At 40.1% G+C, this 27763-nt stretch overlaps 2 protein-coding genes across 2 annotated transcripts in view; both read right to left on the bottom strand.

The window, feature by feature from the left end:
* Positions 1–386: 386 nt before the first annotated feature.
* On the bottom strand, positions 387–10808 carry tnfaip2 (TNF alpha induced protein 2). The gene is made up of 12 exons (XM_005811282.3): positions 10703–10808; positions 10104–10346; positions 9356–10010; positions 7516–7627; positions 6696–6818; positions 4789–4883; positions 4622–4705; positions 4412–4538; positions 4202–4324; positions 3948–4103; positions 2043–2164; positions 387–1628 (listed from the first exon to the last, which is right to left on the bottom strand). Exons 2-12 carry the CDS (start codon positions 10276–10278, stop codon positions 1478–1480), a joined length of 1923 nt encoding a protein of 640 aa, XP_005811339.1. The 5' UTR covers positions 10279–10346; positions 10703–10808; the 3' UTR covers positions 387–1477.
* Positions 10809–18304: 7496 nt separating this feature from the next.
* Positions 18305–27763, bottom strand: part of exoc3l4 (exocyst complex component 3 like 4) — a 25447-nt gene continuing 15988 nt past the window's right edge. The window contains exons 10-14 of the mRNA XM_005811283.3: positions 24861–24984; positions 24246–24368; positions 22547–22699; positions 21146–21267; positions 18305–18987 (exon numbers count right to left, since the gene is read on the bottom strand). Coding sequence (XP_005811340.2) covers positions 18768–18987; positions 21146–21267; positions 22547–22699; positions 24246–24368; positions 24861–24984 — 742 coding nt within the window. The 3' untranslated portion in view covers positions 18305–18767. The remainder of the gene's footprint in view (positions 18988–21145; positions 21268–22546; positions 22700–24245; positions 24369–24860; positions 24985–27763) is intronic.

Here is a 27763-nt window from a genome sequence, read left to right as displayed (position 1 = left end):
TCTCTGCACGGCTTTCTAACCGGACAGAGCTTTAAAGAGGAGCAGCAAGATCAAATGATGTGGATCAGCAGAGCTTTCTAACAACCGATGGTTTCATCTCGGACATGTTGCTGTGAAGCATCATCTGTGCTGGGTGGATATTTAGCCGTTAGCATGTGGTGACAGTCACAACACCGTCAAACAGCATCAGTCATCAGTCAGAGGCTTCTTTAGATTTATTGCAAGACTGACTGCTACAGCAGATCCTTCCAGCCTACTGTGCCACCATCCAAGACGACCCTGTGAAGATACTTTGATGATATAACTTACACCAAAATTTTATTTCCCTTTTTGACAAAGGAAGTGTTTTTGAATTGAAAAAGAAAAGAAGAAACATGTTTAACACAAATTTAATATAAAACTATTGCTTTATTTATTTACAAAAACAAGCCCACGGCCACACACACATTTTCTGTTGTCCTCAGAAACTCATGACGTCACTCAGAGAAAAAACAAGTCATACACTGGCAGTGGTTTAGTTTCAGAGTACAACCTGAAAAAATTTGTGACGTACTCCCACACTAGCTGACTGAAAAGAGCTTTCACGAAACCTACTGTAACCCCCATAAACTATGCTGATCTGTCTGTTTAATGTGTTTGTTTTGTTAATTCTTAGAATGTCCTGTAGAGGGCACATTTCGCCTGTGTCGGTAGGAGAAGAAGAGTAAGGAGGGGGGAGAAGAAAAAAAATGGCGGACTACGTAAACTAAGCACGTTTCAGCAGAAGTAGAGAAGCTACTACTCACAAGTGCTGCTGTAATATGAAATAAATCTGTTTATTTTGAACTGACTGGATAATGTACATTCTGTTCTGGGATTTCTCCGGTTGGTTTTTTTGTACGGCCGATATCTGAATGAGCCAGTGGAGTTCCAGCAGCAGGAGGGTCCCGCCGCCATCTTTGTGACTCGGACTGAAGCCTGGATATTTTACTTGGACAACAGATAAGCTTATTGAACAAGGGAAAAAAAGTGGCCCCCCAATCTTCTAATTTTTTTATTCCACAAACTATTTGTTCATGAACATTTTCAAAACTGACAACTTATGTACACATTGAACTGACTGCCTGAATTGTTATATTGAAGGACTAACTGGAAAATGTAATTTCTTTGTTGAAATGAGCTTTAAAGCTACTGTTTAGAAAACCTAAAAACTAAAAAAAAAAAAATTATTAGATTTTTTATAAGGGTGGACAATTTAAGTTTTATTCGTAATTTTATTCAGCTAATTAGTGTTACCTAGATTATTGTTTTCTTGTGGGGAAAGAAAAATAAACTTGGAGTTGTTAAACCTATATGCCTATCATCCTCCTGTGTGACCCTAGCTGGCCTAGCACAAAAGTAACGTTCCTACTGAGTTTATTGCTAATTAAATTAAAGATGCTGTATGTCACAGTTCTCCACCAACACTTAAATAACTAGCAGAAGGAAGGAGGGCAGCTTATTTGATTACTACTTTGGAGAAAAAAGGACGAAACTCGGCGCCTTCGTTGGATTCTTCGCGGGTGTCTGAAAGGGTCGCCTTGACCTTGTGCCTGTCCTCCTTGGAGAGGTTTGACTTGAGTTTGAGCAAAGCCGAGACGTGTTTCAAACTGCGGATGAAAAAAGGAAGGGAATTAATTTTTTTTTTTAAATGGTGGACTACTTATCAGAGCGGTATATGTCCAGAGATTTTAGCTTGCAGAGACCCTGCAATCCTCCAGACAAACTGACTACTTGCTGTCTCGCTACATAGTAGCTAGCATGAGAAAGGCTTTCCTATTCTAACATTCCGCCTAAAAGTGCCGAGCATCCTCTGGGGTCCAAACGTAGCTGCTGCTCGCAGGAAACATCTGAGATACGGAGATGTCTGCCAGAGCTCGCTTCCTGTCCTTCTCAGAATAGATTTATCCCCCATAAAAGTGGTTTGACGTGAGCAATATTCTACTGTTGTTTACAGCATAGTTTTCTTTATCTCTTAGGCCAGACCCACTGAAAAAAAAAAAAGAAACTGGTGTGAATTTTACCTCAGGTCGGGGTAAGTGTGTCCCAGTGACACTATTTGCATTTGCAGGGCGGGGACGTCTTGGAGTTTCAGCACTTCTGCCATGTTGGTCAGGATTTCCTTCAGCCATTCCTCCTGGGATCCCTGGAAAGACACCAAGATGAAGTTATCTGGAGGTTGTGGGTGATGTCTTTCATGTTTACAATGCATTCATGTGAGAAATTGCACATTTATCACACTACTTGTTTTTTTTTATGTATACTTCCAAGTTAAGTGGCAGGTTTCACACTGGTTTTATTATTTTCCATTCACATGATGCTCCTAAGCAAGCAGTCTGCAAACAATCAGTTTTATGGTATGATTTTAATAATTTTTAAATAATTTTAATACTCAACCATGAGTTTTCCAAGATAAGTTCTGGAAACAGAATGTCTTCTAAAAACAAAAACAACATGAGATGATTCTGAGCCATGTCGATAAACCATCTTCATTGGCTCAAGCCTGCTATGAGATAAAGATAATTACATTGAATCCTCTATGTTGACAAAATGCCTAATTGCCAGGATAATTAAAGTGATATCAGTAAGGGAAATTTGAGAGATTATATTTACACCGTATTTGCTCTAATTATAAGTACAACTTTGTTTTTTTTTTTTTCGTTTTTGTTCGTTTTACAAGATTTTATAAAACTCAAACGCAGCAACAGTAAGTTATGCAGCCTGCCTTGTTCATCGTTCAGTTTGACCTCAGAGTCAGAATATTCAGCATTACGGTTTTTGAGGTTTGTTGCAGTTAGTTCATCAGAAGTTTTTGAAGGTGAAATAGGCATCTTCACAGGCCTGAGATTTCAATGTAGTAATGCTAAATATGTCCTTACTGTTCATTGTAAAATATTGATAAAAAGTTTATAAGTGTCAAAAGGTTGGCGGTAGCTTATAATTAATAATTAATCCGTGTTTTTAAGCTAAAGTCCTAGCGTGCTACACTCACTCTGCTAATATCAGTTCAGTTAAACGTCTCGCCTCTGTTTTTCTGAGAACTGAGTAAGCAGCTGCCTTTCCTGACTTTCCTCTTTCCTCTCCTGTTTTTCTCTGGAAAATATTTAATACTTCCTGCTTCCTGCCTGTCTGATCTCTCTGTGTGTAACTCAGAAGAAGTGTGTGTTCTATCTTTTAAAAGAAGTCATAGAGAACATCCATGTTTTTTAGTAGCGCAGAAATTAACTTTTTAAAAAAATCAATATATTAAGGTGATATTCATTTGAAATTATATAAATGCAGTACAAAAAAAAAACCCTTTTCATTCCAGGCTTTCCTCTCCTTTGATGCTCTGACTCATCGGCATTCTTCAATGGAAAATGTTAATGTTCTGGTCTATGGGTCAGAGGCCAAAACTTCACATTTTGGTCCATCTCAGAATGGGAAAGCTGAACCATCATTTTTGAACAGATTATTATTATTATCTCCAGACAATATGTTGGTATGATAGCCCTTCCATAGTGTTAGCTTAGTCATAGTCATCAGCTATGACCAAGTTAATAACCCTTTTGGACAAATCTTGATTTTTGAGACAGGTGTATGTCGAGTCTAGGCTCATGCTATGGACATTTGTCAAAGGTCTACAATATAGAGTTTTGTATCATCTTAAAGAGGAGCCTCGTGGCTTTCACTAAGTTTTGAGTCCAAACACAGGTCACTAGAGCTCATTAAACCAAAACCAACACACATTTTTCCACGCTTTTCACCTAAACTAGATAGATTTATTTTGTCCAAATTGCACCCAGGGACATCAGGGGCACAAGAGATAACAACCAAAATACTCAACAGACTCTAAGGATTCAGAAAATGTAGAAGCCTTAGGTTACAACCTTAACTGTGGGGGTGTGTGGGCGTGGGTGAGCCTGTGTGAGATGTTGACCGCATCTTACCATGCTGGTGAAAAGCTTGTGTAAACTCTCAGCGTTGTCCATCACGGTGTCGAAGGCCGTCTGCTGATGCTCTCTGTCCTTCAGCTTGACTTCTCCTCTCAGGAGCCTCTTCACATATTCTTGTACCACTTCCTGGTGAAGATTACCAATCACCCCCTAAAAACGATAAAAGAACATTTCAGTCCTCCTATTGCCAAAAAGCAAAAAACAAATGGACAAGTATGAACTACGTGCTGGAATCAGGAGGGTGTTACCTGGTGAGAGGACGGAGCCAAGCCCTCCAGGCCCTGGATGCTGTTTTCCAAGCTGCTCAGCAGATTCTCAAACACACTCTTCTTCTTCAGCCAGTCTCCGGTCCCCAGCTTCCGGTACTGTGGCTGGTTGGGTTTAAACAGACGACTTTAAATAGAGTGACGCAGACAAAATGAAAACGCCGTTTCAGTCTTTGTTAAAACGGCCCTCACCTTGAGGGACTTGTGCACGGAGCTTAATAAGCAGGTACGGGCGGATTGCCTCATGTCGGACAGGATAGTCAAACAGTTTTCCTGCACATCATCTGGGAACAAATGGCTTTTCCTCTGGAGGACGTCCCTGTAGAGACAGAAACAAACCCGCAGCTGAGTGATGAAGCTCTGAATGATAATTCAGAGGATCAGGTGGACCAGAAAACACACCTGAACTGTTCCACACAGCCCAGGGTAGCTTTGACGTGTGGCTGGCTGTTCTGTTTGATGACGTCGTCTTGGAAAGCTTTAAACCTGCAGGAGTCGGTTCGGATGAGTTTTTGTTGGCATTGTTAACGTTTCAGCTGGGGGGGGGAGTAGAGAAAGCATTGCGTTACCTCTGCAGCATATCGGTTAGTTGGCGTGTTATCCTCTGGGCTTTCTGCTGGCTCCCTGTGACTGTTTCTGTCACTGTTACCATGCCATTAATGATCTGAAAACAGGAACAGATGGAACACATTTATCAGCACATGTCAAGTCAAGTCAAGTCAAGTTTATTTGTTGAAAACATTTCAGCAACAAGAACGCTTAAATTTCTTTCTATCACAAAAACATACAGTCACCTATTGTGAAACGAGCGATAAACATTACATTTTTGTCAAACGCCATAATCAAAATCATCCAAACACATCAGATATATTGGTCAATGTTCCAGTTACTACTAATCAAAGGCAACTCTAAACCGGAGTGACTTTAGCTTTGACGTAAAGGAACTCAGTGTTTCATCTGTTTTTTGCAGTTTTCTTGTGGTTTGTTCCAGATTTGTGATGCATAGAAGCTGAATGCTGCTTCTCACAGCAGCTGCGTTTCCATCACAAATAGCAAAACTTTGTTCGTTTTCCGCTAACATTGGGAAAAAAGCAATTTAAAGTACAATCACACATGCATAAGTTCATTCATGTGATGATACTCGTTAAAAAAAGCAGCTGCGCCATTATCCTCAAATGACTTCCTGTCATCCTTGTCGTTTTCGCCAGTAGTAACATCCGGTTGTTGATCATGTGACTCGTGTGACGCAAACATTGTGTATCTGTTGCAGTTTAGCGAAATATATATATCGGCCGAATAAACTCCTCATGCTAACAGCAAAACTTATTAAACAATTAGAATGTCTTTGAAACTGATGTGTTGCACAGTATGATTAATAGAAACACAGTTAGTGAGAGTGACGGTGACCAAGCAGCCATCTTAAAAGGCAATCAAGCAGTAAAAACTCAGAAACTCTCAGGATCTTTGGTTGTTTTGGGTTTGTAGTTGTGCTCATTTGTTCTGTGTTCCTTCATTTCTTGCTTTGATTAGATTGACCTTATTCTGTTTTACTTAGTTCAATCTGCTGTTAGTTGGATTATGTCCATTATTAATTCATTGTGTTTAGTTATTCTTTGTTACATTAGCTTTCCTAGCTACCCTGTTTGTTTACTCTCCCTCGCCCCCTGTGCCATTCTCTCTCTGTCCCCTCACACCTGCAGCATGTCAGCCAATCAGCCCTGGTCTATTGTTCCAGCATTCACTCTCCCAATATTTAACTAGCTGTCCTTCACTCACTCCCTGCTGGTTCCTCTTGTTATTTTTTCTCATTATACTCCATGTATCTCTGTATTTTGTACATTTTTGCTTTTCATTTTTTCATTAAAGCTCCAACTACATTTTGGTCATATACCATCTACCACCACAATGACAGATATCATTTGTGCTTTACTCAGTTTTGGAGCTGCAGATCTACAAATATAAGAAATGTTGCAACAGTTTCCAGGCCCCGGACCTCAGCAGTAGTCCAGCGTCACTGTTTGTATTAGCTGAATGTAGAATTTCTCTGTATTATTCTGGATTATTTGCTGAACAAACACTCTGATGTTTGCCCACATGATGATGTCCTTTGGCACTTCAATGGCACTTCACAGAAGATCATTCAGATTTTCATTTTCCCCGTTTTTAGCGCAGCTTTCTGGCACTGAACTCTGACCCTGAACCAGGAGTGCGGAGCATAAAGCAGCCGATTCAATGAAGGCAGATGCAACAATCTTGACATGACACAAACCAAACGGCTACATGGCTACCTTTTGGCTACTATTTACTCTGAACAATGTTTTATTGGTGTTATCATAATCTAAAAATATTGTTTATATGTCAGTGTCTCATTTGGAGGAAGGAATTATTAGTGTGAGATCTGTTAATAAGTGAAACGTCCTTGTTGGTTAATGTTTTCCAACTTGGTGAAGCTAGCTTGTTTAGCTACTATAGCTACCGGAATGACGTCGTGGGCCAGAGGGCTGGTGAAGCAGCCGTCCTCTGTCGGCGGTTGCTCTCCTTTTCTCAATTTCTTCCTTTCTTCCTCCAGAGCGTTGTTCATGTAAACTGACAGCTCAGTCTGAACAAACACAAGCAGGTTACACGGTTACCATGTGTAGCTTTCCACATAGAGCTGACATTTTTGCTACACATGCAAAAAAAAGTGACGTGTCAAACCTTTAATTAAACAGCTGAAACTTGGTAATGAATCAGTGATGGCAACCAATGATGTCACGACTACAGTTGCATCACAATTAGCAAATTAGAAATAAATAATAAAAAAAGCAACATCAAAATCTGAGGAGGAGGATTTTGACGCAAAAAAATAAAAAGCACTCGCCGAGAGACCTTTTCTAGTTTTATTTAAGACCTTTTCTAGTTTTATTTAAGACCTTTTCTAGTTTTATTTAAGACCTTTTCTAGTTTTAGAAAAGGGCTTAACTAATAAAATAACTGAAATATTCGCACATACTGCAGCTTTAATTGGCTCCAACAAATGAAGTAATGATAATTTAACAGATTCTCAAACAGCCTGGTTGATTTAAAAAACTTTTTTTTTTTTTTTGAAAATTTATTTATTTGACTTATTATTAATTTTTATAACTTGTCAATAAACTGCAATTAACTTGTGCTATAATCTGCTACAGATGATTATCTGTAATAATAATTACAGATAATTGTTATTATTATCTGTAATTATGATAAGAATACAGATGTACACTCTCCATTACAGTTTATTATTACTTTTATTATTATAACTTGTGTGACTACGTTACCTCCTGTGTGGTCAGGTACTGCTCCTCCAGGCTGCCCAGTAGATCTCCAGGCAGCAGTTGCCCCAGTGCTGCTGAATCAATTTCACTGGCCAGCTCTGGCTTCTTAAGGATTCTGAAACAATGACGAAACACACCGGGAAATTTACTGAAAGGGATACGAGACTTTTTGATCAAATTAAGACCGACTTCTATTTTTTTTTTATTCCGTGTCAACCCGACCTTCAGAAACAAGAACAAACACTCATTACTATAGTTACTATAGTCATTACTATAGCTGACATGAGCTGGTCCAGCCACACAGTGCTGCAGTTCTGCATGATTATGCCAACTGCCGTGTTGCACACACTCTCTGAAACAACTGCAGGGTGTGTGTGTTGAGCTTGCATGGTAAACAAAGAACTGATGTGCAAATCTCTACACAACAGGGCTGGGCATTATGTGTCATAGTTTTTCTGGTATTATTGGTACTTTAGTTTTTTATAATTTAATCTGGTGTTCCCTTCCTGAATAATTTCTCTGGATTGTTTCTGTTGGTTTGTTAGTTTTATTCCCTTTTTTTTGGGTCTTATTTTAGTCAAAATCTTTCCATATTCTGTCAGTTTCTTTTACTCCTGGTACAAGTCTAGTTTCATAGTTCCTTCTTTTGGACTGATTATTTGTATTTTCCCTTTGGATTATTCCTGTCATCAGTGTTTTGGTTCCTTATTATTATCATCCATCCTCATTACTTTTACTAATGCTATTTGTGTTTGCTGTTCATTTCTTTGTCTGGTTTGTGGTTTTATGTTCCTTGTGTTTGTCTTCTTAGTTTAACGTCCCTTGTGTTCTTGTATTTGTCTTAGATTATTGATTTTCTTTTTGTAAGACAGTAAATCATCCTAATGTTAAACTTCAGCAGTTGTCTGACAGAGTCCTTTGTGCCATATCATGAGTTAAAAACAGCATTTAGAGAAAAATATATTTTTAACCTAACTTTGACACATGACTTACTCAGCTATGATTTACATTTAATCATTTGGAACATGCATTTCAATAAGCCTCATTAGTTCGATCATAAGTACCTTTAGAAAATAACTTTTAAGCAGGTGTTAAACATACTTTTGTTAAGCCTGCATTCATATATTAAAATATGCATATTTGTGGCTGTCTAAATTAATTTCTAAATATCATGTTTTCATTTGCTTTAAGCAAAAAAAAAAAAAATAGAAATCATCATAACTAACTGAAATAACGGCTTGAAAACTTTGGTGTGTGCAGTTAGACTGTAAGATGAAAGAGTGGATCTGTCTACCATTAACTCTTATAAAAGTTGAGCAGAAGTCAGTTTTTAAAAAGAAGCTTTTAAGGATCAAAGAACGCATAACTGGAATTGTTAATTATAGCATATTTTACACATGCATCAACATTTTGAACTGTTAAAATCTGTCATATATTTGAATGAGTTCTCTTGCATGATGTGTGTTTTTAATGAAGGCAGAGTTGCTGGTGGAGATCCTGAACAGTAAACAGGAATGTGTTTCATACGAACAAAGTCACTGATATCAATGAACTTTTCACGAAATGGTCTGAAGTTGTCTAGTCCCCAAACGCCTCCCACTACATTCAGTCATTCATGCACACATTCACACACGGATGGTGGTACCAGCAGCACTGAAGCCTGACAGAAGGGGTCACTGAATGAAAGCCAATTATCCAGAGTGAAATGTCATCCAACAGTTCTGACTAGAAATGTAAGTCTGCTTTCAAGCCCAAATACTCCTAAACTATTCCCAAAGAAGTGCTGCAACAGCGTATATGTGCAGAATAACTGTTTTAAAGGGAAATGGAGATGATGCCTTACCCTGGGTAAAACTCATTGATCCAGCGCAGGATGAAAGTACAGTCCTTATCATCCAGAACAAAGTCCACAATCTTCCTGAGTCTGGCGCTCAGGCTTTGGTGATACAGCCGCGCGTAAAACTGACAGATGTTTGCCTCCGGTGGGTAGCAGCTCTTCAGCACGTTGACCACCAAGAGCAGGTCCTCCTTCAGCTGCCTCCCCATGCCCTGGACGTCCAGCTGGATGGACGATTGTCCAGGTTGGCCTGCAGGGGCCACCGAGGGGTTGTCCATTCGGCGCTCTACCAAACCACAAAGAGTTGAGTCATGGAGCTCCTTCCAGTTGCTCGGGGTCTGACTCTTCAGCTGCTTCCTCTGCAGGTCCTGCTCCTCTTCCAGGTAGATGGCCTTCACAGCAGATTTTAAGGCCGTCAGGGCCTGGACCGCGGTCTCGTTGGCGACCTCTTCGAGCCTCAGAGACAGACTCTGCTGCAGAGTCTGTTGTATCTTTTTCTCCAGCGCTCTACGTTCTGCAGAAAGCCTTTCTATCTCTTCTGCGGGATGTTTCTGCCCTTCATCGTCTGTTTCCTGCTCAAACAGTTGGTTCTCTCTGTTGATCAGCACAAGGCTGGCCTCGTACAAGCTGTGCTCAAGAAGTTGCTCGAAGGTTAGAGTTTCTAAAGACGATGAAGAGAGAAGAAACGTATCTTTTAATTAAATAGAGATTTTGAAGGCTGATGGTTAGTGTGAAATCTTGGACTGTCTCTTACCAACTGGGGAGTCTTCCTCCTCAGATGATGAGGGCTCCTCGGTAACTGGGGAAGTGTCGACGCCCACCTGAGGGTTGGACGGTCTTTTTATCTTCTTGAATTTTCCTCTAATCCATCTGCCTCCTTGATTCAGGACGTTGTTCAGCCGGAGGGTTTCTGGGGTCGAAACTCGCATTGTAAGGTCTGGTTCGGTCCAAATCCTCGTCCGGGAAGAGAAAAAAAAGACCAAAACGAACACAAAAGCTAAAAAAAAAGAGAAAAAAAGTCAGAGTCAAAATGTAGGTCAGTGCAAATAAACTCATAGGAAGAAGACTTCAAATTTGGTATATGCTTGTGTTTAATCAGTTTTTGATACTTTTTAATGTCTAATGATTTTAATATTCTTGTTATGTTAGTGTCATATTTATCTCAGAAATGTAAACATCTGCTCAAATGACATTAAATGGCTGCTGAAATACAAACGAGAGCACCAGACCATCAAGAGCACATGTCGAATCAAATCTTAAACACTTCAGGAAACAGACTTGGTTAGACGTGGAACTTGGAACGGAGTGACAAAGCGAACGTGCATGAATCCTCCTTCAGAGGATGTTACTCACCCGGGTCCTGCAGCCGCTGCTCTGCCTCCGACACTTCAGCTGGTCTCTTTTAACTCAGCTGGCTCCTCCCACTTCTAAAGTGATGTGCTGTGGAAAGTCCAACCACCCCTACAAACTCGCACACACAGGCTTTTTATAGACGCCAGCACTGAGGCAATGCTGGCCTCTTTCAGAGAGGAAAGCTTCCTCGGGCTCTTATGAAACTCTTTACTAAAGCAGACGCTGCTGAGCCAACTTTGGTGACCCCCCCCCCAACCTTTATTTTTTGTTTAAGGCCACAAAACTAGATAACGCTGTGTTTTTGACCAAACCGAGTACCGAAACTAAATTAAAGCCAAGGCTGGAACGGTTCTGTGGGAAGTTGTGATGAGGTGGTTTGGCTTTCTGATCAGGGCTGAGCACCACAGAGGCGGCAGGACAAAAAACCAAACAAATAAATAAAAAAAATAAAGAACTAGCAAGGGCCCCCACTTGTAGTGTGCACGGTGTAAAGACTGTAAAAAGACACTGGTGTACACCAGAGGGGGCTGATGATGCCGAGGTTACTGATTTGGAGCTCATCATGTGATATCTATCTGTCTATCTGCTGAACTAATTACAGTTTCTCTCAGTCATTTTGGTGCATTTCTCCAAACCATTCATACAAACGGTGAAACGGCATCCTCGGTTCGTCTCTCAAAAGTAAATATGCGAGCCAGTGAAGATGCCAGGGTCTCAGAATGACATGTCCTTGTGTCGCTTCATGGGGATAAAACAGTGAAATGATTTGCCATGTTGTCAACATGACTGCGTTCTCGTGAAGGATGTTTTGATGTAAACTATGGCTGAAGTGTTGATGAAAAAGTGTGGTCAAATGTATTTGTGGGAGATTATGTAGTAGAAGTATTCACATGTACACTTCTGCTGTTTGTTCTGTATTTTGTTGGCCAACCAGGTCGCCGTGAAGGAAAAGACAAACAAAAAAATATTAAAAACAAAAGTAGAAATGGGAACATAGGACAATCTCCTTCAGAAAATCAATGCATGCAGTGCTGTAGGGATTACAGTGCAGTCTTCCTACACTTCCCATGATGCTCCAGACTGTAGGGCCACTCATTCTCATCGTCATAAAAATATCTTGTCTTTCAATGCAACATTTGAGAAAGAAAAACAGTCATTTGGAGGCATGAGCTTTTACAGTGTCCTGTTGGGAAAAACCGAATCCAGCAGCTGGTCATGCTTCTCTCCCTGATTGCAGTGAAGAATGAGACCATTTCAAATCTTAAGTAACATTAGGTTTTCCTTTAGGTACCAAAATAAAAGTTTTGCGTCATTAAGCCTGAATAATGAGCTGCATGACCTCATAAAAACACAAGCCGCGAAGGTCGCCTCACTCAAACTCTAGGAACGATTTACTAGACAATGATTGAAAAAATACTTAACTCCATAGTTACGACGTAACCTTACTGTTTGAAATCACTACTTTAAATGTGAGTCTGACCTGTTGCAGTCCGTTACTACTTGTTGTTCTCAGCGTCTGACTCTGTGGCAGATCTAACATGCATGTAGACTATCAGTACTTTTGAAAACCTCCATCCCCAAACATGTCCCCAAACTGTCAGCAGTTGTTTTGTCTCTCAGAGAACCAAGTCGGCCACATCGCTGAAAACTATGAGGGGGAAAAATGAAAGCAGCTCAAAGGACTCGGTTTAGTTTTAGATTAACTTTGTTTTTTTTTTTTGTTTGTTTTTTTCTAGATTATCATTTTCGTTCCTCCTCTGGCGTCTGTATGCAGATTGAGTTAGTTTTTTTTTTACACTTATATTTTTCCAACAAGCACAAACAGCACAGTTTCTATATTTTTGTTGTCAAACAAAAACATAAAGAAGTTTTCCCCAAAAACAACAAGTGACCGTCGGCTGGTTTTCTACTGTAGACACACAGAGTGGACTTTGGCTCTGATCCTGTTTAGTGCAGAATCAGGAAAAAATGGAGGACATTTAATAACATTACCTTCCTAAAGTAATGGCCTATGTAATTTTATTTTTTTGACAAAAGTAATTCTGACCAAAAAAAAAAAAAAAAAAAAAGACTAAGGCCGTTATTTTAGAAAGGTGATGATATGCTGATGAACATGGGGAAGAGTTGACCAAAGTGATGCGGCTTTGCGAACTGAAAGCTGCGGTGTGCTGAGGTCAGGTCAGGTCTGTCACTGGTTTGGTTCCCGATAGCGGAGAGAGGCTCGGCCCTGAAATACTGTCAACACAAAACCGTCCAGATTGCAGGAACCAAGAACCTCATCTCCACCCTGCCGGCCTTTCCTCTGTTCCACCATGAAGAGCTTCTCTGCTCCTCTGCCTTCTTCCAGCGCTAACTGGAAACAACAAATCAGAGCCTTACTGTACTTAGCTTGTACATTTTTAATGGATACTCTGTTCACCCTCTGAAGTTGAGTCATTTCCTATTTATACAGTGAAGGAAACACAATATTTGTCTTTTCCTAATCTCAGTGTTGCAGACTGAGTAAATAAGCAGATGAACTGATGCAGGAGTAGATTCTATGTTGATGAAAAGCAAAACGTTAACAGCAGGAGAGGGAGAAGGATTAGCTGCTGGCAGGTCAGCGGTGAAAGCTGAGCGCCACGTCTGATGTAGCTTTTATGGAGACGAAACAACCGAGAGAAAACAGAAAGTTTACTGTTGAAGTTAAAGCAAGTCACCACACAACGTGTGATCCTGGTCCCATTTGTCAAAATGTTGTTATGCTGCACTTATCTGGAACAAACTTCCAGACAACTGCAAAACGGCCGAAACACCGAGTCCCTTTAAAAACTCGCCTGTTTAGATTTGTCTTTGATGAATAATAAATGGAACATAGATTTGGTCGAAAAAGTGAAAAAGACTTTTCATACATAATCTCAACCTAACTATTGTTTACGCTTCACAACAAATAGATCATTGGCTCAGGAACAAAACAGACGTATCATAAAATGAGTTTTATCAGCAGCCATCCTGCTGCTGCGTGTGAACGGCAGCAGGATGGCGGCTGCCATCCCGCGCCATTTCCAGCAAACAGAACCAGCATTTCCATGACATGTTTCCAGGCTGGTTCTGTTTGCGTGTAAACATTTATCTGTTATCTGTGAAGCCGCTCTCAGGAGACCCACGGTTCTCTTCCTGACATGTCTACTGACTTGACTGGATTGCTTTTGTTTCATGATGTAGCACAAGAAAGAAATCCGTTTTGGGCGTCGCCTTGAAATACATCCTTAATTAAATCTTCGGCCTCCATTTCGCTCAAATGTCAACAGAAGCTTATAAAAGCCTGACATCATCGTCTTTAATAACTTTTGCAAAGTGCAGCGATCTTTCTGCATGTATAAACTTCTGACTTTGAAGAAAAAAAAATCTGTAAAAAAAAAAACAATAGAACAAAGTAAAATCTCTCACCAATTGTTGTGACGGTGAATCAAAGTTATTTTTGATAATCATAAATGACCTAAAGCAGGAAATGTTTAGTCTTTTTTAATATTAGTAAGAAAAACAAAGTTACCTTTTTATACAGTAGACATAAAAATCAGATTTCTGCTGTACGTCTGGTGTTTATGCTTTACAAAAACAATTTATTTTCCTGTTGATGAAGCATTTACATTTAAAAACTTTTTCCTGAATAGTTTCGATGCGAGGGTCAGAAAATAAAGCTCCAATATGACTTTTTTCTTTCTTTTTTCAAAAGTTGACCTCTGATTGTAATTACACAAACATTTGGACTTAAAACAAAAATCTTCCCAAATAAAGAAACTAGCAAAAAGGTAGTAAACAAGTGAGTTGATTTCTGTTGCTCTTGTTCCCATTTTCATTTCAAACATGTTTGGAAAAGAATGAGGTGGTGTGTGTGTGTGTGTGTGTGTGTGTGTGTGTGTGTGTGTGTGTGTGTGTGTGTGTGTGTGTGTGTGTTTGTTTTCATATCATGCTTGGGACTAAAATGGTGCCCGAGTCTCTCCGGGCATTGAATTGAAACATTTCAATTCAGTTTATTTCTATGGAAGAAATTCTTCATAATAAATACAGTATAATATCAAGACACTTTACAGGAAAAACAAGTCAATCCAATCACACATACAGGTTGAAAGTCATGTGCCTACATTTCACTAACAAGGCTTTTTTGCAAGAGTCTCTTACAACCACAACTCTTGCAAAAAGTTTTTTTTTTTTTTTTTTTTTTTGCAACCTGAAATAGTTGTAGGAAAAATATGCTTTTATCAGAAGTCCTTCCAAAATGTCTCAACATAAGAATGCATGAAGTCACAGCAGAGGATGTGGAGTTTACAGAGAAACAGAGGTCATCTTCTGAAAGAGACACAAAAGAAAGTAAGATCTTCAACTGATGTGTCACTTACTTATAAAATGGCTAAACGACCAGCAGTAAAAAAAAAAAAAAGTCGTCTAAAGTGATTTACGGATCACAGTTGAAGCTTAGAAATGAAGAGAAGGTGACATTTTAACCTTCAGTTTCACTGTGTTGAACATGTTGCAGTCGCAGAAAACGTTCTTATCGCTACATAAATGATTCGGTTTTTACTGCTGTGGTGAAACGACGACAACGTGCCGTCTGGGCTGTTCAGATGTGCAGAGAAACAAATTCAGATATTTTTTCTCCAGGCGGTTAGCGAAACCGCTAACCTTCCTCTGGGTTCCTTTAAATCTGGGCTAACAGCCACCTGTTCACAGCCGCCTTTGATTTACAATAATTGGAACACTGATCAATGCATTTGATGTGTATTTCATGGCAGTTCTTCATGATTTTGATTTTAAAAAATGCTTGTTTCCTAAATTGCTCACTGAATTATGTTTTTATGATGCAAAGCCCTTTGAACTGCCTGGTGGTGAAATGTTCTGTACAAATAAACTTGACTTACCTGACGATAGTTAGGTTACAAGATAACATTACAAGAGTTTCTTTATTCAAACAGAATAACTTCCTCTGATTATTATGTAGGTCTGTGACCTCTGACCTCTGCTCCCTCCATCCAGCTGACAGACAGCCGCAGCGTTGGCATCACAAAGTTTGTTCCTATTATAGCTGACTGAAAAAACAAAGATCATATTATTCATGTAATATCGTTAAGGCAGTTTTTACTGTTGCATGGGAAACATTTGTGTGTGTGTGTGTGTGTGTGTCATTTGTTTTCTCTTTCATTGCCAACGACTTCATTTGTTTGTTGTTGTTATTTACAGTGATGATTTTATGACCTGTTGAAGTTCAGTTCCTCCTGCTGGTTTAAAACATGTTTCAACCAGAAATGAGATAAAGTTTAGAAAATCATTCCTGTCCTCCTCAGTCTTTTTGTACAGGAGTAAGAATATCACACACATTTATTTTCACTACTTCTTAATGTGTAGGAACTTATTTTTGAGGCGGCTGAAGCTCAAAGGGTCTGGCAATGAAAACGTGCGTCTTTGATTCCAGCTTCTTCCCGATGTTAGCACTGCTTAGTGTGTCTGTGAATATTCAGTTATATTCAATAAATCAGACAATTACTTTGAAAAGACTATTGTCTCAGTTGACGGAACGAAACACGTAGATGAATTTCACACAGACTTCTGCTTTCAAGACTTTATATTTGTTCATAATTTTTCTACTTGCAACTCATGAAAACACAACATTTCATACTACGATATTACGTCAGACCAATAACAAAAAAATATATCTCGAGCACAGTAAAGAAAAGTGTTTAATACACTGTTTAAAATGTACCTTTAATCTGACAAACAAGCCCCATCAAAGTCTACATTCTAACTTATTGGACATGATTGTATGAGTCGGTGCGATCTGGTGAATATGGCTCTAGAGTAAAGTGCTTATCGTTGTCATGACGATGAGAAAACATCCTCTCTACATTTGGTCCGTTCATCAGCATACAGTAGAAAGATCATGTAACACATTAGATAAATAACCCGAAATGAAACTTTCCCAAGATCTTATGCTTGAAACATAAAAAAAAAACCAAATCCATTTTGAATTCAAATAACACACAAACAGGACAATACTCCATCAAAGTTTTAAAGCTCCAATAGTTAAAATGTTCAACGTTTCATTCTCACATGATCTTATAGTTTAGTTAGCTTTCTAAAGTGATGCTTCCTGTGACACGGATGCACACATTCTGACACACCGAGGAAGTAGGAAGACACCAAACCTGAACAATCTGAGTTAGCTAGTTTGGAGAAAGAAAAAAAAAAACCCACAGAATATATAAAAACGCTTCATTTAAAAGAAGATGATCTTCGCCTCTGAACACATTCCTTCAGTGGGTTTCCCCAGTTCTTGATATTATTTTTCACGACAAAAATGTGATGAGAGAAAACATTCGCTCATGCCGCACTCCGTGACTTTAGAAAACTTTCTGCAGATTTACCTGAACTGTTGTTACACTCAACGCGTCTACAGCGGCTCCCAAAACAACAAACGCCCCAGTAGCAATTCTGCAAATGTAATCATCTTAGATCACGATAAATCTGTTTCAAACGCTCTGCAACTTTAATGTGAGACACATTATGTGCTTATCAACTGATATACAAACAAATGTAAAACGTTTGCGCTGGCATACGTTTAACACAAACTGTTGAGCTTATATTTTCTAGAAATACTTTCTGACTTCATTTGAGCATGGAGTTAATACATTCACACCTGACATTGCTTAAAGTTGAGCGATTCTGGCAGAATTTGTTGATGTGATGATGTCATCGTTTAGGTAAGGCCATAGTTTTCACAGAGGGGGGTGAAAGATCAAACCAATCCTATTGGATGAAGGTATCAGTCAGGAGAAGGTTAATATTTTGCCCCACAACATCATATAATTATATGTATATGGTCATCAGTTACTGAACAACAATCAAACAATCTGGATGAAATCTCCTGAATATCTCTATGAAATAACTTTTAATTAATATCAAAGAGGCAATATTCTGTGTTTTTCAGGCACATAGTGACATTTTGTAGCAAGATCAAGTAATTATGTTAACTTCAGTTGTTATAAAAAGGCTGCATATGTTTGTCAAATATGACTTTCCAATTTAACCCTGAAATTGGGCTTCTGTCTCTTTAAAAACTCCTGCTCTTTCTGAAACTCAGAAAGTCGTCACAACATGGCTCCTCTATTAACCCCTCGACAATGTTTTTACCCGCTTTGCTCTGAGAAGTGGCTCCTCTAACGAGCTCAGCAGCTGAGAAGGTTTGCTAATTGCTGCTGGCTAGTCTGAAGGAACTGAGTCGGGGAGTCGCTCTGTGAGGCAGAAGCAGCAGCTCTGAGGAGGAGCTTCGTCTTGAAGGCGGAGCTAGGTCCACCGAGTCGTTTTGCACAACTGAATGGTTGCCATGGAGGTTGAATTATTTCTCAAACATGCATGAAAGAATGAAGGCAACACTCCCGGTTTGTTTTTGATGAGAGAATAATCTCATAACATGATGCAAAGCTAAAAAAAAATCCATTTTACATACAGTAATACTGCCCCTCTAAATTTTACTCAAACACTTTTAGAAGGACATGAAATTCCTGCTTTTACTTTTTTCGACGGAATATATATTTGATAATTTGCTTGTTTTTTTGGTTTGTTTTTATGTTTAACCTTTTCGCTCATTTTTATTTTAGCTGAATTGACTTATTGCATATTTTTGTGGGTTTTTTTGCTTTGTAAATTGATCCTACTCTTCATGAACTCAGCCAATATGTGACTCTAATCCACGCTGTTGCTTTCCAGAGCAGGAAACATATCATTTTTAAAAATCAAATATTATGGTACAGGACCATCTATAGTCTAGTCTTAGCTAAAAAACAACACCAATCTTGTGCGCTTTCGTTCATTTCTGGGCAGTGTTGCTTTGCTGAATGCAACCTGTTGAGATGCTCATTATTGAATGTCTGAACTCTGCAATGCAGAGGGAGGAACATGTGAGTTCTGTTGTGTATGCACCGTCACCTACAGGCCGAACCGGACCGATCCAGAATCACACAGCCCGAGAAAAAGTGCGATGTGGCGTCTCCTGCGCCCGGCCCGCATGCAGAGCTTCACCTGCAGTTCCTTCTTAGCTGTGTGTTCGCAGGAAGCCGAGACAAGAGGCAGGCGGGTTGGACAGGCAGTCGGTGTTGGCCGTGACCTGCATGTCCCCAAATAAAACTCGGCCTCTGTCAGTGCTGGTGCGGCCCACTTCCTTTCTGAGCGCGGTGAGTTTCTGCAGGATGAGGTGGTGCTCGCGGCCCCTGTGGAGGCCCCTGAAGTAAAGAACCGCGACCAGGTGTCTCTTGCTGCAGGTGGATGACAAAAATACACACACAAGTAAATTAAACAATTAAACCACACATAAACACATACAGTATATGGCAAAAGTAAGCACACGCCTCACATCGTGTTAACATCATCTCCATTTGATGCAATGTAAAATAGCTTGTACGACAGTTTAAATATTACTGTCTAATGTCTGAACGAATCTGAGTGAAAATGTCCAAACTGTGGCAAAAGTGTCAATGTTTTGTCGAGCCTTTTGTTGCTACCGTTTTAGACATTAAGGGGGCAGCAGTGTGTGTTTTCCAGCTACATGATATCATTTTACAGAACAGTCAAGTGAGTGTTTTACCTTCAGTTTTTGTAAAGATACTGTACACATCAAATATGACTTAAAAGAAAGAAAAGAAAGTCTTGAAATCGGGTCTCTGTCGCTTTAAGAAACTCCGCCTTCATGAAGTCATCATAAGATGGCTCCTCTATTAACCCTTTAACAACGTTTTTACCAGCGATGCACTCAGAGTGGCTCCTATAACGAGCTCAGCAGATGAGCAGTGTTTGCTAATTGCTGCTGGCTAGTCTGAAGGAACTGAGTCGGTCCACCCAGACACTTTACACAGCTGAATGGTTGCCATGGAGATTAAAGGATTTCTCAAATCATGCCCGACATTATCAAAGCAACACTCCAGTTATGTTTTTGATGAGGGAATAATATTATAACATGACGTGAAGCTAAAAAAAAGTTGATTTTTAATGGCAGTAGTTATTAGGTGATTCCCAGATTACAAGTTTCTTTATTCATTATAAGTGAAGGAACAGAGTAGTGGTTACTTTCAGCCAGCTGACTGTCAGTGCCCAACAACTTGTGATGGAGGGGCCGTTATGTGTTGCTCTGTGTTTCATTCACCAGGATAAACCCAGATGGACGTTTTCCATCATAACATAATAATCTTTCTGAATTATCCCAGTAAAATAATCATGCTTTTTAGGCATATTTTTCCGAGGCTTGCCTGCATACAGTCTGTGTGTTTGTCTTATCGCTAAGCATCACATCGTTAATCTGTGCTTCCACGGCCATAAAGAGGAAGCTCCGTCTCTTCTGAAATATCTTCGGTGTTTTTTTTTTTTTTTTCACTTCTTTTGACAGCAAAACCGCAGATTTCCAACACAGACATGACGCAGTGATGCAATAACCTTTCAGAATGTTTCACTTTGAGTAGGTCGTCCAGTTTATCATAAACTGACCAGGGGGGGATAAAAATCCCCTCCCTCAGCTGACAAAGCGGCTACACGCAAACATCCCATCATTCAACAATGTTCTTATGCTTTTTCTGGTTTGTACTGTGATTAATTACAGCTTATCTCACACCAGTTCTGTTTTTCATCCTGTGGAGAGGAAGAAAATGGTATTTTTAGAAGACCTTCACTCTGTCCACAAAAGGAAGTCTTCCTGCCCGGAGGTTTTGTGTCAGGACCAAAATGAACGAATCTGGCATTTCCAACGTTCAACAAATATTTAAATCTAAAATCAGGTTTACAGACACACTGAACAGGTTCCACACTGTTATTATTTACTGACCAAATTCAAGCAAAAATGCTTCCAAGGGGATTTAAAAGGGAAAGTAGCAGCCATGTAATCATCATGAGCGACAGCGACGACGGCTGTCAAAGCAGCAGCTCAGGCTGGGTTCTCTCACTGGAGCATTCCAGCGTTAGCATGATGACAGACAGGGAAAACATCAGGAATGACCTTTAGCACGATGCTAACCGTCTGTCCAAGACGGGTGCCAAGGCTCTGAAGGTCAACATTCAACAATGTTTAGATGATGTCAGTTCATTATGTTTCCAAAGAGAGAATTTCCCTGAAAAACCACCTGGATGTAAATGTGGGAAACGGAAAAAGCAAAAACAAAAGAACAAGAGCCAACTCTTAAGAGGCGTCGCATCCTCTGAAAACAATCTAATTTGTATGTTTTTTAAATAGTTTTTCTTTTTTTTACAGATTTATTAAATAAACTGAGCAAGTAGCAACTATGTACACCAGTGAACCACATCAGCACAACTACGTCTCTACTCCGTCACATCTTCATCAGCATGCCTCTTTGCAAACGCTGACAAACCTGCAATAATCTGAGCTTGTGAATAACAAAACACCGCGATGACGTCATCCCGTCGTCCTACCTGAAGTCTGGGTAATGTTCCACTAGAGGCTGCAGGTGGCTCTTGATGTCTGCCTTGTTGCTTTGTCCGATGATGGTGCTCAGGTCGTGTCCTACATGGTGGAGCCACTCATGGTTCGACTTCTACAGGAGAAACACACACAACAAGAACAGGTTCTGCTTAGGTTGTTATGTGGCTTTTTTTTTTTTTTTTTTACTGCTATAGGCAGGTCCAAACGTAGGGTAGAACAATACGGCTGAAAATTATATCATAATATAAGCGTTTTGTATCAGTAAGCATCGACAATTATTGATTGGTTTTTGTTTACTGCCAAACTGGCAGCATGACCTTTCCTGTTTCGCTCCACGTTGTTGTTGTTGTTCGATTTTTAAGCAGCTGTGAGGCACAGCGGTGCAAACTGAAGCTGCTGCTGCACAAGTTACTCAACCGGTTGTTGCTAGGTAACCAAAGAGCGAGTGAGTTAGTTGATGCCTCCCACTGTGTTTGGCTAATCGTGAGAGGTTGAGCAGCTAAACTCTTCCCTCGGCCTACATTTCCCAGAATGCTAGTACTGCACGTTCCCAAAAGCCTGAACCGAAGTGATCCGCGCCATTTTCATAGGCAAGTGCAGCGCAAAGCATAGATGAACCATGACTTTGAGACAACGAAAAGTACGTATACTGACACTCTTGACCAGCTTGCAACAGAAATATAGATCAACAAAATCGCTTTGTAAAGAACGTACAAACTCTCCGTGTGAATAACAAGGTTCTGGTGACTGGCAGAGTGAGTACATGTAGTAACATACAAGTAGGCCTTACCTTGCAGATGAAAGCTACATTAGATAAGCTAATTTTGTTAGTGTGGCACTAAATATCACTGATATTTATCTCAGTATTACACAGAGGTGGGCAGAGTACTCAGAGATTGTAATCAAGTGACGGATGTGTTGTACTTATAGTGTTTATAAGTTAGGAACGAGGTGAGAGCTAGCTCCAAGCTTGTGACTTGTTCGTTGTTTTCATAGCAACTCCATAGCAACTGCCAACAAGACGGCCGTCAGCTACAAAGTTTGCAGAAGTGTGACATCACATGAGAACTATGTGTATTCTATATATTGAATATGTAATGTTCTACCAGATGTATCTATTGGTATTGATCCAGCCCTGTCCAAACTTTCTACCAATATTGTTCTGTACGTATCAAACCTCTTTCTCATGGCTTGGTTCCAACAAGAACCAGCAGTTTTCTGACACCGGGGCGTAATGTGGAGTTAAAACATGTTTTGTTGTCTCTATGGAGCTCACATGCTGTCTTAAAAGGCCTGCAGCTAAGTACACAATCCAGGTTAGCTTGTGCTGCTGTTTAACTAAATGGTGTGAGTTTAATGCTTATCAAGATTATTGCAGATTTCCGCTTTACCATGTCATCAAACAGATTGCTGAGCTTGTTCCATTGTTCGTTGATCTTGGCTGCAGCCTTCTCGTGCTTCTGGTTCTTGCATGAGTAGTTATTCTTCATCAGCTGCCCGACGTATTCCTTCACCACATGGTAATGCAGTCGGCTCGCAAACTCCTGTCCAACAGAGAGAGTGATGGATTATCATAACAGGATGCAACCAGAAAAGAAAACGCAGGACACTAAGTGTGTTTGTATTGCATGATCCGAAGCCATTAGATTATGTGACCTTACACCTAAGCTTCCACCAATTCATTAGTCTCTGCTGCTGGTCTGCTGGCCGGCGCACCAAACCAAATTAACAATTTACTGGAATGTCTAAGATGGCCAATGAAAAAGGTACTCAGAGTTTCCTTTTCCGTCTTTCAGGGAAATTACAAGACTTTATTTACCCTGGGGTATTACGATCACATATATTATACAAGCTTTCCAAGACAGGAATCCCCAAATAGCACTAAAAGCCGATATTTCAAACCAGATCCACATCGAAACGTGTCCAAGACAGACAGGACATGGGTTGAAAGGCCACTTTTTCACGAGAAAACTAAAACTAAAAAGCAAGATTGCAGTTTGTAAGTGCGCTCAGGGACAAAGACCTTCGGAGGGACATCATAACATCAACATCCATCATTAGATTTAAGAGAAGAATATGGGACACAACCCTGCGAACACCAACCCAACCTTAAAGTACGAGGCCACGCTTGATATCACCAAAGCTACAAGGAAGATGAAGCTACAGCGTGGGCGCCAGTTGTGTCCCGCTGTATCGCAAAGTCTTCCAAAAGAAGAATGACCAGCGAGCACTAAGGACAACCAAAGTCAGACTGTTGGAGTGTCCATCACACAGTTTTAAACTCCGCCTCACAGAAACGTTTCTAGGCAAAACTACAAAGGTTTTGTCATTACAAAACGGCCAACAAACCCGACTCTGTTCACTGCAAAAACACTACATTTTGGTTTACTTTGTAGTGCAAACATCTTCCTACACTTGAAATAAGACAAAGCTAACTTACAAGTAACTTTTAGGAGCTTGTTTTAAGTCAGTAATTACTTGATATTAATAAAAAAAGGTGCTAGTCCCACTGGCAGATTATTTCATATATGACTTAAGACGTTGATCCAATTATATGAGTGAAATAATCAGTGGAACTAGTAGATTTTCATAAATATCGAGGAATTATTGACTTAAGCTCATCTTTATTTCTTGCTGAAAAGTTATTTGTGAGTTAGTTTCCCCCTTATTTCAAGTGTACGAACTGGACTGGGCCAAAATACTTGGTACTATTCGGTGTTTTTTGCAGTGTTAAACCAGTGCTGCCTGGAGGAATTTGCGAGAAGCTCCAAAGGCTTGAAATGTGTGTAAACTACTGGATCCAAAATAGTGAAAACATTCTCTCTCTTATTAGTTTGGCTCTTTGCAATTTAATGTCAGAAAGTGGGAGAAATTGTCATGTCAGTATTTGTAAAGGTCAGATTCTATTTTAAACCCATAAAGTCAATTAAGCTGTTGTAAACAAAAATGCGGAATAGTATTATTTAGTTATTATCCTTCTGACCAGTGGTATAAAAGTACAATTACAACTTCTTTTGGTCCAGCTGTTCACAGGATTGAATCAGACCTATAAAATCTGACACTTTTGGGGCCTAGTCAAATCCTCGTCACCTTTTCGTGCGGAGGCCTCATGGAGTCGCAATGACGGGAAAGCCGCTGTATCCGACCGTCGAGTTGTTTGAAGTCGTCGTCGTTGGTGAGCCACTTCCTCGTCATCATCCTCCTGAGGAAGGGCTGGGAAGAAATCCCACGAAAAGGAGGAAAATGTCATTATTGGATTCTGAGTTAATTAATTTTTTTTTAATGTTTCCAGAACAAAAGGTTGATATGGCAAGACAAGACAGGAGAGTTTGCTTAATATTCAAAAAGATTTGCCCTCTTTTACAATAATCAGTAAAGATTATTGCAATGTAGTCATAATGACTGAAAATTCAGCAACAATACAGATGTAAAAAAAAAATAATAATAAAAAAATAAAGAGCACGTTTTACATATTCCCCTTCTGGACACATTTTCTCGTGACTCAACTTCTGCTAAGTGCCTCATTTCTAGAAATCTACGCAGCGACTCTCACAAGGAGGTAAAAATTTCTTTTTCAGTTCCTCGTGTTAGAAAAACCACAACAGAAGCAGCTGGACTTTAAGAGGAAGTGAACGGCTGAAAACAGGAAGTGGGAGTTTGCCTCATAAAGCTCCTATAGTATTTGAAAACACCAGATTGCGTTACCTTGACATCCTCTTTAAACTGCTCCTCCAAAACTTCCATCAGCCTGACGACGAGACCTTTGACCTCCCGTTTGAAGCCTTCCACCTCGTGTGGACAGCTGTCCTGGTACCCGGCCATGTGTTCCCTGTCGACAGACGACAATAAGAGACGAAAGAAAACGCCGGCTTCGGTGTGACTTTGAAGCCGCGCTAATACTCCGTAAAAGCTTTCACGTTTTTGTCACGTTACAGCCGCAGACCTCGACGGATTTCACCAGAATTTGATGTGATAGAGAAACAAAAAGCGGTGCAGAACAGAACAGAACAGAACAGAACAGAACAGAACAGAACAGAACAAAACAGAACAGGGTTGTCAAACACATTAGGATTCAATCTTTGGAAGATTACGTTTTATTGTAATTACAGCTGCAGGGTTCCAGAAGTATGTCTCTATCTGCTGTTCTCTCCACTTTCTAACAATAGATGCAACAACAGTGGGCCGTTAAAGCTTGGATTGTTGTTCTGGATCCCAAACTTGGTTAAAGTGTCTCCAAAGCGAATTGAGTCCTCATAGTTTGGACTTATTTGTACTTTTGGTGCCCAAAGTCCGAACTGAACTTGGAAAGAAACCTTTTCAGTTTTCCGCGCCATGTTCTTAGAACCATTTTGCAGAAATACACGAATCCAAAGTTTGTCTCTAAACGCTTTTACGGTCAATCACAGTCTTGTGTGGCGCTACATGCAGCTTTAAAGGCATTTCCTTGAGGAACGAACATGTTTACCCATTCGTGCGTGGGTTACAATGATGGGATTATAACCCATCATTAAGGGATTGCTCATTATTTCTTCAGAAACAGCACCAGAACCCGAGATTTAAAAACGCTGGACAGCCTGAAAAAGACGACTGGTTCTGTTCTGGGGACGATGTCAGAGTGCACCGAAGGATTCTTCATGAAATCCAAAGATATCACAGGCAACCCGGCGCGTCGTCTTCCCGAGACTGTCGCACACCAACAGAGCGTTTTCAGTCAGAGGCTTTTTCAAAGCAGCTGTAGTGCAAACTGCTACAGGAGATCACAGCCTTCATCAGCTGCAACAACTCTTCGAAGAAAAATTCTATGAGTTACAACATTTCATTTCCCTTTGGGATTAATAAAGTATGATTGAACTGAATTGAAGGTAAGGCAACTTTAGTTATAGAGCACATTTTCAGCAACAAGGCAAATCAAAGTGCTTTACATGAATTAGTAGGAAACAGAACAACACAACAAACCAAAGGAAAGAGCAAAATAAGAAAAAAAAAAAGAAAACAAAAAAGCATAACCCCATGTTAAGAAAAAGGAGTCAGTAATTTGTACACTAGTCGGGGTTTCTCTGGATTCCTGTTCTGGTAATGTTGATCTGAGGTAATGAGTATTATCTCTCGATAAGCTAATAGGAGTTTATCTAGAGGATTCTGAGTTTGTTCTAATTCCTGAATGTATAAACTAGACGCTCCTGTTGTATCTATAGAACTCCATCATTTATAAACTGGAAGGCGTTTTTCTGGATAATCCTGAACTGAGTCACCTCTGTGTAATCAGACTGGCTGAAGCGAACTTGTTTCTTTAAACATCAGCGCAGCGTGCAGACGGCACACTGAGAGCAGATATACGGCGTGCAGATAAATAATCCCTGCTGAGTGAAACAGTAAACCACCGAGGCTCAGGATGAGGCCGCCTGGGGTAGTGGTTGTGGTCCGGGGCCAGGAGGGGTTGGTTCAGAGAGCCTGCATGCTCCAACTAACTACTTCCTGTCTTGTCCCACTTAAAACAGCCGTTTCACACTCACTGCTCCGTTTCCGTGAAATCACGTGACCACTCACGCTTTCCACGGCTCAGATTAGTCTCCCTGCAGTCCCTCATTATTATTCCTGTCACCTCTTTGTTGAAGCCCGTCCTCTGAGGAAGCAACGTTTTCACAATTTCACTTTCACAATCAGGCTTTCAAAGGCTGTTCTCTCGCTCCAGCCTGATCCTCACTCTGCTGCAGACGGGACGGCAGCCGGGAAACCCCCAGCAGACGGATGCCTCTGGGATGACGCGTCCGAACTCTTCCATCAGAAGAGATTGGAACCCAGCAGACTCTTCTGATGGAAGAGCTGAAGTTTGTTCTCTGCATTTCAAAGTCAACACGCAGAAACAACTCATAATATAGCTCCCAGAATCACTGTAGCAGTGAGATTCTGTTCTGAACAGCAAAGTCTTTTGCTAAAACCGTTTGAAAAAAATGTGCTTCTGTTGCTTTGGACTACTTTCAAAATAAAAGCCAGATAAAAGACAAGGTGGGCCAGTCATAAAAGGAAGGAATTGGATGGGACTATAAATTATAACATATATAATAATAACACTTTTTTTTTTTTTTGTGGAACTTGTAAGAAGAGCGCTGCCGGATCAAATAAAGTCTCGTCAGAGATCAGAACCATCTCTGTGTCCTCATGCATCACATTCATATGAATCCCCAACACAGTGCAGTGCTCAGTGTTTCATATGCAACGCAGATGGACAGAGTGATGGACTGGGTTACATAATGTGTAGATCTCACAACAGGCAGCTTGTGAATCCTGTCTTCTACAATACTCATATTGTAGTTGCTGCTCTCTCGGAGTTCTGGAAGTGCTATTTTATCATCTGGAGCTCAGTGTTAAAGTGGCATCAGAATGTGCAGCATAGTGCACTCCTTTATCTAATGCTCCTACTAACAAGTCATAAACAAAGCGTTTAGTGACCGAAACTGACTGTAGAGCCAGCGGACAGAACTGCTTCCATGAATCCCTTAGAATAAAGACTAAACTCCTTTATACAGTAAAAGTTTGGACACACTTTCTCATTGATTTCAATGAGAAATTGAAATCAATGAGCCCAGTGTGTCCAAACACACTTTCAA

This window comes from Xiphophorus maculatus, chromosome 19, assembly GCF_002775205.1.
Source record: "Xiphophorus maculatus strain JP 163 A chromosome 19, X_maculatus-5.0-male, whole genome shotgun sequence".
Lineage (NCBI taxonomy): Eukaryota > Metazoa > Chordata > Actinopteri > Cyprinodontiformes > Poeciliidae > Xiphophorus > Xiphophorus maculatus.
The sequence above is the reverse complement of the archived record's forward strand: the minus strand, read 5'-3'. Positions and strand labels throughout refer to the sequence as shown.